Source organism: Onychostruthus taczanowskii, unplaced genomic scaffold (genome assembly GCF_017590055.1).
Source record: "Onychostruthus taczanowskii isolate IOZ18803 unplaced genomic scaffold, ASM1759005v1 scaffold11, whole genome shotgun sequence".
NCBI classification, from domain to species: domain Eukaryota; kingdom Metazoa; phylum Chordata; class Aves; order Passeriformes; family Passeridae; genus Onychostruthus; species Onychostruthus taczanowskii.
The window spans coordinates 14,071,928-14,090,908 of record NW_024497629.1 but is presented as its reverse complement, the minus strand read 5'-3'; the positions used below and the strand labels follow the sequence as shown (position 1 = coordinate 14,090,908).

The 18,981-nt window shown below is 43.1% G+C and overlaps 1 protein-coding gene across 2 annotated transcripts in view; it reads left to right on the top strand.

Annotated features, from left to right (window-relative positions):
- The first annotated feature begins 2,761 nt into the window (after positions 1-2,761).
- Positions 2,762-18,981, top strand: part of ERICH1 (glutamate rich 1) — a 63,619-nt gene continuing 47,399 nt past the window's right edge. Inside the window, exons 1-2 of one of the 2 annotated variants that reach the window (XM_041420784.1) lie at positions 2,762-2,871; positions 17,901-18,095. In XM_041420784.1, the coding sequence (XP_041276718.1) occupies positions 2,850-2,871; positions 17,901-18,095 (217 nt within the window). In that variant the 5' untranslated portion in view covers positions 2,762-2,849. The remainder of the gene's footprint in view (positions 2,872-17,900; positions 18,096-18,981) is intronic. The other variant, XM_041420788.1, reaches the window with a different exon arrangement.

Below are 18,981 nucleotides of genomic sequence, written 5' to 3'. Positions count from 1 at the left end.
CAAAACACATTCTCCTCAACACCTCTGTCAAGAGCAGTCTGTGTTTGCTGATTGTTAAATGCTTGCTTAAAGCACTTATGACTTCACTCTAAGTGTAATTTCAATTTGCACCAGGAATTTAAACTCATTTCATAGGGACTGGAAATTCTAAAAAGTTATTATAGGTATGCCCTATACCATTCCAGTGCAAACCAGATATATGACTAACTAAATGCAAGTAGCACTTTATAGTATTAAATTAAAAGCTTAAAAAAAATCTAAAATAAAATAAACAAATTTATTTGACAATCCTAGATTTTAGTACATGTGTTATTGAACAATGGCATAATAAACGCATTCTTTAACTTAGGAATATTATGTCATAATACGGTCTGCCTTGAGCACTCAGAATTAAATCTCCAATGTATAACATTGTGATTCATAAAACTATTAAACATTGTCTGGGTCCATTTTAACCACATAACACACATTTTGAAAAGCGTGCAAAATGATGGGGGAAGAACCTCTGAAACATAAATGATATTATCAGCTTAGCACTTTAAAAATATCTGCACACAGTAAAATTAAAACTTGCAGTTGTGAAATAAAGGGTTTTATGCAAGCCATCTGGAAATTACTTGAAAGTATTGCTATATTGCTGAAAGCACAGAAATATAAAACTTCAACTCTTCCTATTCTACCTGGTTTGCAGATAAAACACAAAGATGGAAATGTAACAAATTAGAGATATGAATGGCTGATACCTCAAATACACGTGCATTGTAAAATATTACCATTCATCCTCTGGTCTACCCCTGAGCTGCTTTTTAAAATGTCCAGTACCATCAGTATGCCCCCTTGACACATCCCACAGTACAAAACATTCAGTTACTAAGACTCCACATGAGACTTCTCCATCATCTGCACTTGGATCTGCACTCGGTCACATTGAGGTGACCACTGCTCCTCGCAGGATGCCTGCTTGCAGTCGTCTACCACCTAAATGGATAGAGGTATCCAGTGTTTCAAATTTTGTTAGTGACTGCTTCGCTTGTGTTGCTGCTGTGAAGCTGAGAGAAATAGCTACAAAACACTCCAGCGCTAAGAAGGGCACTTGCTTTCACAGCCGTCATCTTGGGCTCACACCAGCTAAGGCGACGGGAGCACTTGGTCCCATTCTCAGCGCTTTAATCTGGAAGAGATTCAAGTATCACCTGCTCCCAAGGCACACTAAGCCTGTGTAAGAATGTGCCGTAACGAAGCAAAATTGGAAACAAGCAGTAGGTTGTCGCCGTAAATTAGAACCCTTTAAGTTTGAGGGAAGTTGAGGCCGAAGCACTTATAAATGGATTTATGGCTAAACGCCAAGCTGTACGGCACCGGCACTGATCTTAGAACTGGGACACCAGCAGCGGCAGGAATTAGGTTACGAAGGCGACAGAAAGCGGGGCGGTAAAAGAAAGTCTCTTTTCTGCAGCTTCCGCCGGCTGGAAGGGTCTCCCCAGTCCCGTGCCCCGGACCGATCCGTACCGGCCCCGCAGCAGCGGCTCGGGTCGGGCCGCCGGGGACCGCCCGCCCCGACGGTGGCGGACGCCGGGCGGTTTGCCGGCCCCGCTCCGGGAGGCGAGGCGGGCTGGGGCGCGCTGCGCTCTCATTATGACACTGGGTAATTATTTTATTTCTCCGGCAGACGGTGTTTCAAAGGACCGCGGAGGCGCTCAGCCAACCCGCCCGCGAACGCCGCCCTCTGCGTGGCGAGAGCCACCCGTGATCGCTCCTCGGTGACCGAGGGCAGCGCAGCAGATGCGCCGGGCACCCACCCCCGCGCTCCGGCTGCGCGCCCGCGGACTCTCCAGCCGCGCCGAGCCCTGCGCACCCGCGGCGCGGGGAACGTGCGGGACTCACCTGCCGCCCGCCCCTCCTCGGCTGCTGGGCTGCCGCCCCACCGCCCCTGGGGGCCGGGCCGTCCCTCCGGAGGACTGGGACAAGCCTGGCGGAGCAGCGCGGCCCCTCCGACGTACCCGCACCGTCCCCAGGGCGGCACGGCGGCCGGGAAGGGAAAGGGGGGAGCGGGAGCAGGCGGCGGTGCGCCGCCAGCCCCGGCTCCCCGGCCCCTCCTCGCGGGGCAGCCCCAGAATCACGCGCTGCCAAAATTTAAATCGCCCCAGCACTGCGGCTCCACGCGCAGCATCCCCCTCCCCGCCGCTCCCTCCGACCAGACCGGCCACCCGGGAAGGTGCCAGACCGCGGCCGCCCCGCTCAGGCATCGGGCACTCCGCCGCGCAGCCGTCCTGCCCGGGCTGTACCGAGGCGAGACCCCCGCCACGGCGACACCGCGCCGGGGCCAGCGCGACGCCGGGACGCACCGGTGATGGGGATGACACCACAACCGACGGCGCGGCTGGCGCGCCCTCGCCCCCCGCTGCTGCCCAGGCACCCGTCCCCGACGGCGCGGTCGGGACGCGGACCCGCGGCACCGGCACCGGCACCCTTCGCTGCTTGTGCGGAGGCGCCCCGCGAGCCGCCCGGCGCGCCTGCCGCCCCGACGGCGGCCCCTTCCCTTGCCTCCCCTCCCTCCCTACCTCCCTCCCTACCTTTTTCAGCGCTGACATTCTAGTGCATTATTAACGCGGCGGGTGCGGGCTGCGGCGGGTCAGGACTAAGGAGACGCCGCGAGCGGGAGCAGCGGCGCGCGCCCAGCCTCCCCCGGCGCCGCTCACCCGGGGCGGGGCCAACGCTCGGCGCGGGGCCGCCCTGCCGCAGCCTCCGCCAATGGCGGCGCCCAGCGCCTGGACCGACAGGCGCGGCGGCCAACAGGAAGGGGAGCGGGCGCGGGGCCGTGGGGCCGTCTCGGAGGGCCCGGGGGGGCCATGGCCGGGAGCAGGAGGAGCGGTGAGTCTGTGCCGCGGGGGGTGGTCGGTCCCGCGGTGCTGTCGCCGGGGCTGGTGACGGAGGGAGCCGGGGGGCGGCAGTGACGGCCCCTGGCGCGGCTGCCCTCAGCCGCCCTCAGCCGAGGTGTGTTCCGGCCCGGGCGCACCGCGCTGCCGCCGCGGAACTCGCTTGTTCCGCTCCTCGGCGCCCTTCCCGCGGGGGAAGGTGGTGAGAAGCCGGGCTCTGGGTGCGCGGGGCCGCGGAGACTCCGGGGCTGAGCCCTGCCGACCCCCGGTCCAGCTGCTCTGGCTCGGAGGGGCCGGGGCGGGTTCTATTGCCGCGTATTCCTGCCTGGGGTAGGGAGGGAGTAAATAAAATTTACTTCTCTAATCAAAAAGTATTTTAACATGACACCTTTTTTCCCTCAATACGCACATACATGCGTTCTTGTTAGTGACCCTCTGTTTCAGCTTGAAGTGACTTAGCTCGCCTCTGAAATAGGTTTGGTACTGTGTTTGCAAAAAATAAGATAAAAGCCTTCTTCTGTCCAAGCACAGCTTCAGTGTATTCTGTTTATCTAAATGTTTTATAAGACACGGCACAGGAAGAACACAATAATCAAAATACAGGTGTTCCATAAGTAATATCTCGTTCTTAAGGGGTATCGTAGAGCTGAGCTGTGAGAGAGCAGAATGCTTGCATCCTGTGCTTGGCTTTTGCGTTTTCACAGTTCTAGCATCCTGAAACTGGAATACTTCATGGGAGGATAACAATTTGAGAGTGAGACTGATCGCTGGAGTTAACGTGTAAGCTATTTGCTGGCCAAATGCAAGTAGAGATCGTTTGAAGGAGGTTTTAAATACACAGTAGTGTTTTCTGTGGTTTAGATACAGATTCCTTGTGAGGAAGGGAGGAGTAACTGTTTTGCTTCTACGCTTTGGAGATGTGAATTATAAATTGATGTTTTCTGGAAGAAAGCGAGTTAGGAAGGGGGAGTTCATGCACTTGTGAATGAATGCATGGCTCTAGAGCTGAGACTGGGAGAACTGAATTCTAAAGCTCTCAAATTGTTTAAAACTGAAGGTCAGATAAAGAGCTACTTGTTTTGGTAGCGTGTCAGAGAAAGCTAAAATGATCATGCTGAGTGTCTGACTTTACTATGTGAAGTCGGAAATCATTCATGTTTTATTCAGCCACTCTAAGGAGCTTTGACTTTAGATTGGGAAGAAAATACAGTGAGAAATACAAGAATGTCACATGCTCCCCTGGGAGGAAGTAAGAAAACTGGAAGAGTTTAGAACCTTGTCTGATCAACCTCTGCAGCCCGTAGCATATATGAAAACTGTTGACTTTCTATTGTGAAATTATATGTATTTTTGAAAGGGCAGGTGTCCTATAAAAGAGCTGGGAAAGAAGTTTGTGCTGCTTCTCCTTAAGGTTAGTTGTGCTGGCTTTTTGTAAGAGTATGTTGAAATGCTGAAGTCAGATTTTTGTCTGCATTACACTAGAACAATGAAACAATGAAGCTATTTTTTTTGCCTGGAACTGGGCTGTAATACAGAATAAATGGATGGTCAACAGCTTGTAGGTCGTGGGTCTAATTGTCAGTGAAGAGAATCTAAATAGTGAAAAGCCAGTAGAGCAGGTAAGTGAAATGCACTTCACTCTGCCAGGAAATGGTGTGACAGAAGTAGTTGAGAAAGTGCCTCTTTTTGTTTTTGTTTTTTTTTGTTGTTGTTGTTTTTTGTTTTTTGTTTGTTTTTTTTTTGTTTGTTTGTTTGTTTGTGGGGTGGTTTTTTTTGTTTTTTGGGTTTTTTTTGGTTTTGTTTTTTTTAGTTTTTTGTGGGTATTTTTGTCTTTCACTTGCTCATGTACCAGTGATTTGTGACAGGGCTAAAGGTACTACTGCTGTCATTCTGTGTGTTATCAGCAAGGTATTGATCCTGTCTTGGACAGCTGAACTCCTGTTTTGTGTCTGTTAAACATCGACAACTGCATCTTGAAAGCTTTAGTCATCATTCTTGAAAGTTTCTGCCACCCCAAAATAACGCTTGCGTAAAGGGCTGTATAGAGAGTCATGTTGCAGCTGCTGAAGGGTAGAGCTAAGGTATTGATGCAGGTGTAGTGTACATTACTGATATAATTGCTAGTAAAAAGTGATAGAAAAGTTGTGCTCTACAAGGGATGATCTAGTGGGACAACAGGAGACTTCCTATTGGAGAGATTAAACTGGAAAGCAAATGTGGACACTTGATAGTTGTCAGTGACAAATGGTTTTACACAGAGAATATTGCTTCAAGGAGTGCTATTTTCATCTCTCAGATGACTTGGGGCAGGATTATAATGGCTGTTGAAACGAGACATAGTTTTGGAGTTTTTTTGTTTTGCTGGGTTTTTTAAAAAATGGCTCTATCACATGTTAAACATCTTAATTCTTGCAGAAAAGCACACCATTTCTTCCCTTTTTCTAATTTCAGAGAAGCACTGAAATTTTTAGAAATCTTGAGGTTATTCAAATCCTTTTCTTATTTTTGTTTTTCAAACTCAACATAATTTTTTGGCAAATACTTTGATGTTCTACTGGGGAAAAAAAAGATAGACACCTTTTTTTAAAGTGGGTATGTTTTCTTTCATCATATATAATTATCAGTACGGGAAATATTAATTACAAATGGAGTTTGATGCCTGCTGTTGTTTTTTTTCTTTTGTGAGAAGTATCTTGCTTCTCCCCCCCAAAATGTGACCAGAGATGTATTACAGCTTACCAAAATGTAAATTCTGTTTGGATTGTAGTTGGCTAAATTACAAATAGCTGGGTTTTTTTGTGATTAAATGTAGAAGTTACACTAGACTAAGTGTACTTGACTCTGCCATTGAAACCTTTTATAGAAGCAGGGAAAAAAAGGTTTTGTTGCTGACCTTGGTGTTATGCCTGGATGAGAAATGCAGTCAAGGAGAAATGCCAAAAAAATAGCGAAAGAAGCAGAAATTATACACCCAATGGCCTTCTATTTAGAAAGTCTGCAAGGGGAGCGTGTGCTCACAGAGAGCAGAGCCTGGCATGATGTGGTCTTGAGGGTTCTGTGCTTTGTGTGAGTGGCTGTTTGGGGTTTTGGGGTTTTTTCAGGAGATTGAGTGTGTTGGTGTTGGGTTGGTTTGTTCTTATCGAGCAATTCTTACATACTTTGCATTGGGATAGGATGGTCCACAAGGGTAGGTGGGACTGTTTAGACATGCTAGGGAGTAATAGTATTTAGGAGCAGGTGTATGAACCTGTGTTATTTAGTAAAAGTGGTGGCAGTGGTGGTGTGTGCTGTTAATGTGTGTCTGTAGTTATTTTGCCTTTTTAAACATTCAGTGTGTAATGTCTGTCACTCAACACTAGGTTTGCTCTTGTTGTAAAATAGATTTCTGGAACTTATTACCTCAGAGCAAAGCCACTCACATACTCACCTACTACTGGGATGAGGGAAAGAATTGGAAAAGGAAAAGTGAGAAAACTCACTTGGTTGAGACAAAGACAATTTAACAGGTGAAACCAAAATCCACGCAAGCAAGGCAAAAGAAGGAATTCATTCACCACTTCCCATGGGCTGGCAGGAGTTTAGCCTTCCCCAGAAAAGCAGCGCTCCTTACTTGTAATGGTGACTTGGGAGGACAGGCATCATCACTGAGCATTCCCCCCTTCCTTCTTTCCCCCAGCTGTATATACTGAGCATGTCAACACAGGGTTTGGCATATCCCTTGAGTCAGCTGCTCCAGGTGTGCCCCCTCTCAATTCTTTGTGTATTTCCAGCCTTCTTCACTGGTGGGGTAGGTAACAGAAAGGGCCTTAAGACTGCTCAACGAAAACATCCTTGTATTATCAACCCTGTTTTCAACACAAATCCAAAATACAGCCCCATACCAGCTACTATGGAGAAAATTGACTCCATCCCAGCCAAAACCAGCACAGATTGTTATGGCAATATGTGGTTTCTTATGTTTTCAGTTGTGCTTAGATCAAAAGGTTGAAAACTATTCTCATTAAGTTTGGATTTCTATGGGTTGGCTAATGACTTAAAGTAAAATTCCATATATGTCTAGAAAGAAAAGACAAATTCAGCTGCATTGGAACTTCCAGAACTTTTTCATGATGGGATGGTTGGTGTAATATTGATTTCTGTTACATGTATATTAGGGGTGCTTGGAGAAGTTGCTTGATTTTGTTATAATCAAATGTTGAAATCACTGCAAAGGGTGATATATTTACTCTTTGAAGAAAGCTGTCTAGAAATTCAATTAAATTTTTGTTTTACATAATATGACCTTATGAAGATTTATTTTGAATAATACTTAATGTACAAAATCTGTTGGACTTTTCTTTGTGGCCAGTGATACTACCCCTGCCAATTTCATGGTTTGATTTTTAAATACTGGTATATTAACTTTCATTTTAGCTTGCTTCTTCTCATGTGTTTGCAATTTTTTTTTCTCTTCAGTTGAGTTGCAGGTTTTTTGTGTTTTGCTGATTTATTATTTGCTGATTATTTGTGTTTGCTGATTGTATTGATTTTTACTGTTTTCAGTTGTTTTGATGTCTGCTTTCCATATTACCACTATAATTTACTGTAACATTTAACTTTAGCCAGTGCGTGGCATAGTTCGATCTTCACTTTTAGCCATATGCTCTTTGCATCCAGATTTAGGTTGACGTAGGATTTAAACTTTCTGAAACTTTACACCTGTGTTGGCCTCAGATTGGTCTCTGAGCAGTGATGTTATACGTGCACAGCCCTCCCCCTTCCCTTGCCCAAATCTGTTGTGAAGAGAGAGGAAAAAAGTCTCATAGAACTATAGAGTACACTGAGTTGGAAGGGAGCACAAGAATTATTGGAGTCTAATTCCTGTCCCTCCACAGCACCATCTCCAAGAATCACACCATGTGCCCAAGCTGTCCAAATGCTTCTTGAGCTCTGTCAGACTTCTCTGAGGAGCCTGTGCCAGGGCCCAAACACCCTCTGGGTGAAGAACCTTTTACTGATACCCAGCCTTAACCTCCCCTGACACAGCTTCAGGCCATTCCCTCGGGTCCTGTCACTGGTGACTGCAGAGAAGAGATCAGGCTCTGCCCCTCCTCTTCCCCTCACAAGAAGCTGTAACTGCAGCGAGCTCTCCCCTCAGTCTCCTCCAGGCTGAACAGACCAAGTGCCCTCAGTTGCTGCTCATACGGCTTCCCCTCAAGGCCTTCCCCATCTTTGTAGGTCTCTTTTGAGTGCTCTCTAACTGCTTTGTATATTTCTTATATTGTAGCCCTCAAAACAGCACACAGGATTTGAGATGGGGCTGTAGCGGTGCACTCCCCATCCCCAAGGGTCACTCCCCTCCCTTGCCCAGCTGTGCCTGATGCCCTCCAGAGCACAGTGGGCCCTCCTGGCTGCCTGTCTTGTGCAGCTGTAGTTTACAGTTGGCTCAACTCAGTGGCCAGAATTATGATTATTAATAATAGTCACCAAAGTTGAACTTTGGTAAGGGGGTATGAGATACCCTTAGGTGTTTTCAGTGAGGTCTGTTTGATTGTGCCAAGTAAGAAAAAGATAATGGTGCAGTATGAGAAACGTATTTTTAAGTTTTGTAGAAGATGGATAGTGTGCACAAATTGAAACTATAGTGAAGATGCTCTTGTTTTCCTAGGACTGCAGTAGCAATACACATTTTGCAGGGTTTCACTACAAGGCAGATGAGGTTCTTATGAACAACAGAACAAAATCCTGGTGTTCTTGTGATTATGTAGCTTCTTATCATCTTTGTCCTGTCAAGTTTATTAGATGTCTAGAAGCTTGTAGCTGTAATTAAGGTGGCCTACTGACAGATCTCTAAAACCTTTGTTGTGACAGGATAGCATGATCTATTAGTCAGATTCTTGTTGAACTACACAGTCATGTAGAATTTGCTGACAGATGTAACACCAGTCTTACTCATTTGAAACTGCAATGTGACAGAGACTGTGCTTGGTCTAGCTGAGTAAGTTTCTTTTAAGCTAAGAAGAGAAAATAAATGTTGGCTTTTTGTAGCAATAAGTTACTGTTTTGTATCTGCAATTGCTATGAACAGCGTTGGTCTGGAAGCTCACCGGTCAATCTCTTTTTGTACTAACTCTCCCTTTGTAATAACTGCTTAATTAGGTGAAAACATAGATATGGGGTGTTTAATCACTATATTTTCCTTTCATATCTTTCAGTCTTACTGATATATAAGATATATATCAGTAAGATATATGATAAATAAGCTGCAGCTATTCAAAAGTTGTCTCACAGACAGGAGAATTCTGTATTACTGAGTTTTAGATAACAAAGTGGGTTTCCATGTGCTATAAAAAGTAATGCTAAGTAAAAAGATAAATGGAGACATATTTTATCAACTACTACTTTAGAGCACAAAACTAGATTTTTTTTTCCCACTGTGGTTCTCAAACCTGTAATAAAGAATATAACAGGTGTAAAATTAGGGCAATTAGCATCTGATTTTTTTGTCTAATGGGATATTGAAGACTAATAGATGCTGTTTCAGTGAGAATAATGTCAGTGGTCTTGAGACAAACCTTGGTATTGTGAAATTTACTATTACACACTAGATATAAAATGATAGCATCTGCGTTTCTTGTGCAGCTCCCTGTGACGTTTTGGTTAACAATCATATTGAGATGCAGCTGATACCTAGTAGTTCAAGCACAGAATTTTTGGACCTTGGATACAACTAAATCCTTCCATTATTTCATTCCCAAATAGTACATGTGGGTTCTTTTCACCATTAAATATGTAAGCATAACTTTAGCTGTTAAAACCATCTGTTATGTGTAATGTCAATGAGACCAATTGTAAACTTGTAAAGAGGACCATTCCCACCTTGTGTAGACATCCTGTAAAGAACTGTACAAATTTTTCTGTTTAAGATGTCACTAAAGTTTTGTAAGTCTTGTAGAACTAGAAGATTGTCTAAGGAGCTAGTCAAGTTTAAAATAATCAATTTGTGATATCAGCATTTCACCATGGTGTTTCTACTCAGTCTCAATTTGGAGTTTTGTAGTTCAGAAACAAAGCCAGGAAAACCTCACAACAAACAACATCATAGCTTGTGGGAGAAATGGGATGAACAGCCTTTGTTCAAAAAAATTGCTCTCTTGACAAAGGTGAATAGTTAAAAATAAGGTGTGTGAGGCTGAGGCTGCTTTCTGGGCCAAAAGAGACTTCAGAATCAAGGTTTCTAACCTGTAGGGAAGTCTCCAATGGGAAATATATTCCTATATAATGTAGGATTCCTTAATCTAGTAAGGAGAGGAAGAAAAAGGCCCAATCCTGAAAACAGTCAAGTTTTTCAAATCCAAATAGCAAACATGTTCTGTGTGTATGTCTTATGCCAAAGGTGATAAGACACTGGAAAAAACCCTGATATGAATGATGGAGTTCCTCATAATTCATAGTGTGTTTTGAAGTGTATTAAAAGTATTGAGATGCAAGTTTTTGGGTCTCAGTGTAGGTAGGTGTGTAAAAGTACTTCTCCCAGTCATTCAGACTTCAGACAAGATGGAGTAGTACATTTTCTGATGTTAGGATGCTAGTGAATTCTGTCCTGAAATACGAAGCTGAAAAATTACTTGGTGTCTTCCTCAAGGAAGTATGTCATAAAATTGCAGTGCTGTTTGGAAGGAAGGACTATAAATTCATAGATAGATGCATTTTAGCCTGAAGAATGGAGACTGAAGATATTGTCAATGATCTGCAGAATGGCCTCCTCTTTGACTAAACACAAGATCTTGTAAACTGTTAGCTTCTATGTTTGTCTACAAGTGCCTCTTGAAAGACTGAGTCAGCCTCAGCCTGAATTTTCTGCTGCAGATCTTGCAGTCCTTGCCTTTTTATCCTTTTTTTATCCTTTAGCTGCTGTTGTAAGAGCCTGTTACCATAGCTTCGCCTGCAGGATGAGGACTGCTTGCAGACTGGGAAGACAAAGCAAAATACTGTACCCGTCCCTGTGTACGTAAAACTGTACTTTGATCACAGCTAGGATTCCACATATTTTACTATTTTTTCCCCGGTTGGAAAGATCAATTCTGTTATTCCCATGATACTGCTACAGTGCTTTGCTTTGGTTTGCATGCACTATCCATGGTGAAATGGAAATACGTCACTCTTGGGAAAACTGACCTTGCTGATAGCAAGAAAATCACATTTTCTGCTTCTTTCTCCTGACTTGAACAAGAGCATCCCATCTTAGATGTTAGATACACCTTTTAGATGATCTGAACTGTCAAGCTACACAAAATGTAATTCCATGTCACTGCATTGTTCTTTTTCTCATATCCCTGCATAGCTCAAATGTTTTTGGTAAAAATGAAGGGGGGTGAGGAAATTATACCCTCTTCAGCTGCTATGGAATGTTTTATAGTGGTTAATTACTCTCTTTGTTCCTTGATTTTAATCTTTTGGTAGTTGCTGAATTGGTATCCCAAATCTGGGGATCTTTTCTGCAGCTAAGTCATCCTGCTCAGAGGATTTAGCTATTCATAGCTATTCATTTCCCTCAGGACTAGAATATGTTGTGCACATACACAAGCTCTCTTGACTTAATCCAAGCATTTGGTCTCTGCCATTTCTAGCAATGGTGTGGGGTCTTTGAGCTTTCAGCTGATTCCTTTTTGTTTTGTTTGTGCTGTTTTGGCTGTGAGACTTGATGATTAGAGGTTTTGTTTTTTCCAAGGTCAGTGTGTGTGTGTGTCTTTTGCTTGTATTGGTAGGTTTAGGTCAAGGTTAATAAATTCAGTTATCCTTGGAGGTTCTGTGTATTGATTGCTGTTTACTCTAACAGGGGCCTGTACTCAGTGCACCATCATCTCTACTGAGTACATCTTGGGCACTTGGAGATTCATTGGCAGAACTGGTTTCTTGTGTACATTGAGGTCTCTGGAGCAGTGTTTAATCTGCAGCCAAACAGGATACCTTGCATGCCATCAGGCGTCATAACTTCAGACTAAATTTTTCCCTGGTGGCTGAAATACAAACGGAATGCCTTTGTCTTTGTGAGGCTTGCAGAGCCGTGACCCAAGGATCACTGTGTTAGGCCAGATAAACACAGAACAAAAACCTTTGTTCATCAGTTTGGCCAGTTGAGTAACTCTTTCAGAAAGAATCCAGAAGACTCAAACTATGAAACTATCCTGTATGGTTAAACGAAAAGTAAGCTTTGTGGGGCATTGTTTAAAGGAATGAATGACTACTGGCCTGAAGGTATCATCAGTCTTCCACCTGCTAGCTGGTAGGAATAGCAGTCTAGCTAACATTTTCTGTCTGTAGCAGTCTTCTAAAATGCTTTTTGCTGATAAACACAGTCATCTCTTTTTCAAGAGTCACTCTTTGTCAGGTGGTTTCCTTGAAGATCTCTGGTCAAGAGTGTCCAGCCACGATTAGGGAAGAGGAGATGATCCATGCAATGGGATTGTTGTAACCTACTAGGCAAGGCCCTCCACAGTTTGCTCTAGTTGATCCTGTTCTGAGTTTTGGGATTAGACTGGGTGATGTCTGGAGGTCCCTTCCAGCCTTAACAGTTCTGTGATTTTTATGATCATGTTATAAAGTAACTGTCCTGTTGTGCCCTTCATAGGAGATCTGATACTTGCATAATAAGAGACTTCAAGGATTTAAATCTATTTGAATATTGGAGAGCAATTCTTCACTAACAGAGATGAACTGAACATTTTAATGAAGCCTTGTCCATATGTTCTGCATGAGGATTATCATTCTGTCTGCTCTTTCCGTCCTTTTCCATTCTGCTGTACTATCTTTCCTTCTGCTGTAGCAGAAATAGCATATTAGCACATCTTGCACATGGGATGGTTTTAGAAGAAGTTCCTGATTCTTCCATTTTTGGAAAGCTTCTGTTTGTAGGAGAGACAAATAGACCAAGTAGGGCAACTTGCAAGCTTCGCAGAGTTCAGTGCTCCCAATGCTGTTTTACTTTGTTCTTGCTGCCCAGCTTCCACTTAAGTAGGCAGGAGGCAACCAACTGAGAAATGTGGTGGGGGTACTTAGAGTATGGATGACAAGTACCCAAAAGTGTGTGGCAAGCATTCTCCACAGAAATGTTTTTGAGGAAGCTGTTGTTGCAGAGGAACATTTCTGATGTTCAGAACTTAACATATTTAGTTCTTCAGTGTGCTTTTGTTACAGTCTAGTCCTAACTGAGTTCTAAGTCATACTAAGTCCTGTTTCCAGTCCCAGAATATTTGTAAATCTGCAGTGCCATTTCAGTGTGTTTGTGAATTGTCTGCTTAGGTATGTAATATTAATTCAGTCAAGGTGTCAATTTAATACATAGGTGCCAAAAATTCATCTATTTGAAAGAGGCTCCTTACTCTTTTTGCAAAATTAGTAGTAGGAAGGTCATGGATGTTCACAGTTTGTATCAGTAGCCAGCATGTGTTCTGCGTTGTGTTTCTTGGAGTTACGCTTTGCTTTCTTTATGTGATGTCAAACTGTAGACACCTGGTGCTTTTTCAGTTTTCTGATGTATTTGTACTTCACTCTTTCCAGACATGAGTTGTCAAGAATTAGCCATGGAACTTGTTTGGTACCTATTGCAGCTTGTTCTCATTTTTGTCACTGAAGAATTCCTGGAAAATCAAGGGTTACGGAGTTTCTTCAGCTCAATGCACAGCAGGAATATTTTAACAGTGCTGCACATTTTCAGCTGGAAAGTGATTTTAAAAAAAGTAATTAAATGAAAAGCTTAATCAGAATCAAAAGACTAGATGAACCTGTACAGTTCCTCCATCAGTTATGTTGACAGGAAAACATTGTTAAGAAATAACCATATGGTTATTAAGTTGACTATGCTATGGCTATGGTGAGAGTAAGTCTTACTCCATTTTGAGACTCTAAGATACATTTCTGGTAGTAGATATTTTTGCTTGAATTTCCTTTATTGCTAATTTTCTTTTTAGGGGTAGTTATTTTTAAGGGTCTGAGCAGTTCTTACCAAATGGACTGATCTCTGATGCTGAATAGTACCAGAGACATCAGGTTAAGGAGAGGTTTTCAATAGGCAAGAGCTGCTCCATAACATCAGGCAAGACTATTCTCCTGTGATTGAACCAATGCTTGTGGATATCACACAATATATCTTTTTTTCAATTGCAGTGATAAAACCTTCTGGAAAGAGCTTCTTTTGTCCTCTGAAAAATGTTTTGGTAGCTCAGTTCTGAGACTGCTAATTGCAACACGGAGTGCTGCTTTGGAGCATGTAAATCTGCTGAGGATAGCAAAATGGGTATTCCTCAGAGCCTAATTTCTCTGTTCATTTATACTAAGGACTACTTTGTTCAGGTTTTGGGCTGCAGGCAGATTTTTATTTTATTTTTTATTCAGACTAGAATATACTTAGGATTCCAAATAGTTCAAAATAAGTCAGTTTTTTTGGCACTTTCTGGCGATTTTAGAGTTACTAACCAAATCTGCAGACAATACAAAACTGGGAGGAGCTGTTGACTCCTTCTAGGGCAGGGAGGCCCTGCAGAGAGACCTCAGCAGATCAGAGGGCTGGGCAATCAACAACCATAGGAAGTTCAACAAGTGCTGGATTCTGAACCTGGCATGGGACAACCCTGGCTGTATAGACAGGCTGGCGAGTGAGATTCTAGAAAGCAGCACCATGGAAAGGGACCTGGGAGTTCTGGTCCTGACAAGTTGAACATGAGCCAGCAGTGCCCCAGCAGCCAGGAGGGCCAACCCTGTCCTGGGGGGCATCAGGCACAGCATTACCTGCCAGGCAAGGCAGGGGATTGTCCTGCTCTGCTCTGCCCTGGGGTGGCATCACCTTGAGTGCTGGGGGGCAGTTTTGGACACCACAATATAAGAAAGATGTTAAGCTATTAGAGAGCTTCCAAAAGAGACCTACAGAGATGGGGGATCTTGAGGGGAAGCCGTACAAGGAGCAGCTGAGGTCACTTGGTCTCTTCGGGCTGGAGGAGGCTGATGAGGGACTTCATTGCAGTTACAGCTTCCTTGTGAGGGGAAGAGGAGGGGCAGACCCTGATCTCTTCTCTGTGGTCACCAGTGACAGGACCCAAGGGAATAACCTGAAGTTGTGTCAGGGGAGGTTTAAATTGGATTAAGTTGGAGAGGGTGTTTGGGCACTGGAACAGGCTCCTCAGAGAAGTGGTCACAGCACCAAGTGTGACAGAGCTCAAGAATCATTTAGACAAAACTCTTGGGCACATGATGTGACTCTTGAGAATGGTGCTGTGCAGCGACAGGAGTTGGACTCAGCGATCCTTGTGGGTCCCTTCCAACTCAGCTGATTCTGTGATTCTTCATTCACCTGAGGAAGGTGAACTGTGGGATTCATTGCTTCCTGCTGTCTTCAGAAGGCTTGAAATACATCAGGTTTCAGATTAGGTCCTTGTAATGTCTACGTGTCGACACTTGTCACTTCTATTTTGTTATGGTTATTGGAAATTAACTAATTATTTTAAGAGATGACCTATGTCAGTGCTGAGATGCTCTGACACAGATGTGAAAACTTTGTGGCAGTAAAGAGCTCCCTCACTCCGCACCTTGCTGCTTCTTCCAATGTCTGCTGAAAACTCCAGCCGAGTGGATGTTGCTTTGGTGAATCTATCACTGTTCCTGATCTAGATACTTCTTTCTGAGCAAAAGAGATTTTTATCAAAAAATAACCTCCTCAGTATTTATACCCTCCAAGGCAGGCATTCTGTCAGCTTCCTTTCTCAAGCAAAGGAATTAAAGATGGGGAGAGCTCGCCATGGGAATTAGAAGGAATCAATGTATCACAGCAGGTCTCATCTTGCTTACTGAAGTAATGCTATTGTGTGTGAATGTAGTCCCTCAATTTTAAAAATGGGATGGAAATGGTGATGTCATTGGGGGGGGGAGAGATGACTAGGGAAATCAGATTTCAAGGTGGGGAGCATAAAATACAGTGTAGTTATGAGGAGGCTGCTCTTCTCAGCAGATTTGGAGATGTATTTGCATACCTAGATTTATCAGTACATCAATGATCATTTGCTTTGGAAGACCAGTTCTCTCAGTAGAAGTGCTTGAATATTAATCTGTGTACTGGTTGTGGATGTGCTAGAGTTAATTTTCTTCATAGCAGCTACTGTGGCATTGTGTTTTGTGGTGAAAATAGTGTTGATGACTCAGGCATCTTTTTGTTATTGTTGAGCAGTGCTTACATGGAGTCAAGGTCTTTTCTGCTCCTCACCCCAGCCCACCAGCGAGGAGGCTGGGAGTGCCCAAGGAACTGGGAGGGGACACAGCTGGGACGCTCACCCCAGCTGACCCAAGGGGTGTCCCACACCATATGGTGTCATACTCAGCCTACAGAGCTGGGAGAAGGAGGAAGTGGGGCATGTTTGTCTTCCCAAGTCAACATTGTATGTGATGGAGCCCTGCTTTCCCGGGAATGACTGAACACTGCGTGCCCACGGGAAGTGATGAATGAATTCCATGCTTTGCTTGTGTGCATGACTTTTGCTTTACCTATTAAACCATCTTTGTGTCAACCCATGTATGGCCTCAATCCTATCTTTCTGGTTCTTTCCCCCACTCCATGTGGGGGAAAGTGAGCAAGCAGCTGGGTTGCCTATTGGCATTAAACCATGACATTTAGTAATGGCTGTACTGTAGTTTATTGAAATGCTGTAGTGTCAGTAGCAGCACCTGGGGAAAGGATTCAGGATAAACCTCTTGGATAACTTGTTTAAGAGTCAGAGATCTGCAAAAGGCAGTTAACTTTGTCTCATTACGCTGCTTATTTCCATCTACTTTCTTTAGCAGATGAGAGAATTGTGGATTTTTGTCTTTCTGGCTGTAGACTAGCTTAGCAAGGGAACCTCACGAAAATGCACAGTCACTCGTTCATGTCTGGATATCTGGAAACTGTAATCATCGCCCATAGCAAAGCATTCTCTCAAGTAGTTGAGCACTTACATGAGAAAGCATAGCTGCCAAGGTACACTGGAGGTACAGTTTGTCTATCAAAGACTGGTGGTTCAAGGATGAAGGGCTTTTTGCAGTTGAGAAGTAATTTATGGACAAGTTATGTGACGATAAAATGTTTTTCTGCTAAGCTTCAGTGGGATGCATTCTTCTTAAAACAATTTAAGTTCTTTTCTCTTGGCAGAATTATTTTATTATGAGTCTGCAGCAGGTTGCTTGTGTAGTGTCCACAGAATGTATATTAAATCTGAGGTTGCAGTTTAGATAACATTTTTTTCCAATGTCTTTTTTCCCACCCCCACACTTGACTGAATAGAATTTGTGAAACTAGAGATGTTGCTTTGCAATAGGTAAAAATTTTTAGTAATACTTAATACTTTAATATGTCTTTTTAAGTTGAAGTGTACATGTATATATAAAAAGGTAATGGTTTTGTTAATGAGTAGATTATTTGCATATATTTCTTTAATCAAATGATACTTGCATTTGACTAACTTGTAGCAGATTGTCAGTGTCATCAGAAATGGGCCCATAAGAAGAAGAGGCGTATAAGAATACTGATAATTCTGTAGAAATAACTGGTTACCATGTGTTTCTGCTGCTGTCTACTTCTGGTCTATCTGTGTGATTAAATCGTTGTAGTTTACTGATTTTAATGAGTAATTCAATTGAGGTGCCTCTGTGCCAGAAGAGACCTGCATTTTAAGCAGCCTTATGACACTTGCATAGAAAGATTCTTGTTTTAAAAATTAATGTGTGTTTAGTTTGTAAATGTACTGTTAATTTATTGCCAAAATGTTGTTAAATAGAAGGCTTTAAATGTAACCTTGCGAGTGAATTCTGGTGTTTTAAAGCTGTTTTTCTGATTCAAGTTTTGACCTTAAATATATCTATTTTCAGTTTCACCTATGAGAGGTAGAGACTACTCAAAACAGCCTTCCATGGAACATGAGGGAAACTGTCTCATATCAATTAGTTGTTGGGGTTTCTGAAGTGTTGAAGTATTTTTAAAACACTGCATTTCTGCCTATTAAAAAAAATTTTCTTACCCTGCAGTGTTCTTGGCGAAATTACTGAAACGACTCTATGGTGAAACTTCATCATCTTCTCTTGTTCAGACTTCAAGTAGGGAAGAGGAGGTGGTTCTTGAAAATCTTGGCTCAAAATCTAAAGAAAAGAATTTGGATAATGTTCAGATTTCATCAGCAGATGCTAGCACATCAGCTAATACACCCTGCAAATCATTTCAAGGTGAGACTGTTGTCATTTTTCTGATAATATGCTTTTAAATATAGCTGCTTTATTTCAGAACAGTATAGTATGTCCTTTTTTTCATCTATTGATACCAACAGATGAATTTGAGTACTAGGGCTAGTGGTACTTAATACCTAGTGGTATTTAATACCTTAAATAGTGATAAAATGACTTTTACTGGTATAGCTCTGCTCAGCTGTCAGAGATGCAGATGAAGATAGGCGAGAATACATGATCCTGCCCTCCTGCTGCAACAGAAACCCCATGGGGAACACAGATCCCTCAGAAGGCAAATATTCATTCAGACTGTATTAGTTCCTTGGAAAAGAGCATTATGATGTGTGTGTGTTTATGCAATGAACATGGCACATGAATATTTGAACAGGTAAGTAAAAATCCTTATTTTAAAAAAAAAAAAGTTGTAGAATGTGAATGGTATGCCAAAAGATGGAGCTGGAAATTGAGGTTGCTGTGGTATTACTTGTGGGTAAAAGGCTCTGTGCACAAGTATAGAATGAGTGTGAATTGCTTTGTATTTATCTAAAACCAGATTTTGCCATAACTATAATGCTGTTAAACTGGCTTGAAATATGAGGGTATGTTTGACAAGAGTATGAAAAGCTTTCTCAGGGGGAGATGGTCAGCTATCCTTACTTGCTCACAGGGAAGAACTGGTTGTAGATGTGGTCTGGGGCAGGAGAGTAATGTCCAGAAAGAAGTGAGCAGAATGAGTAGGGTTAGAACTGTGTGCTACATAATAACAGATGTTTGTCTTGTTCAGGGGTCTGCTTGGTAGGATTAATGAGAGGATTAGTCTGAATTGCAAAGGAGCTCTAAAGAGCTGTTTAAGAATAACCTCTCAAAGCACAAGAATGGCTTATTT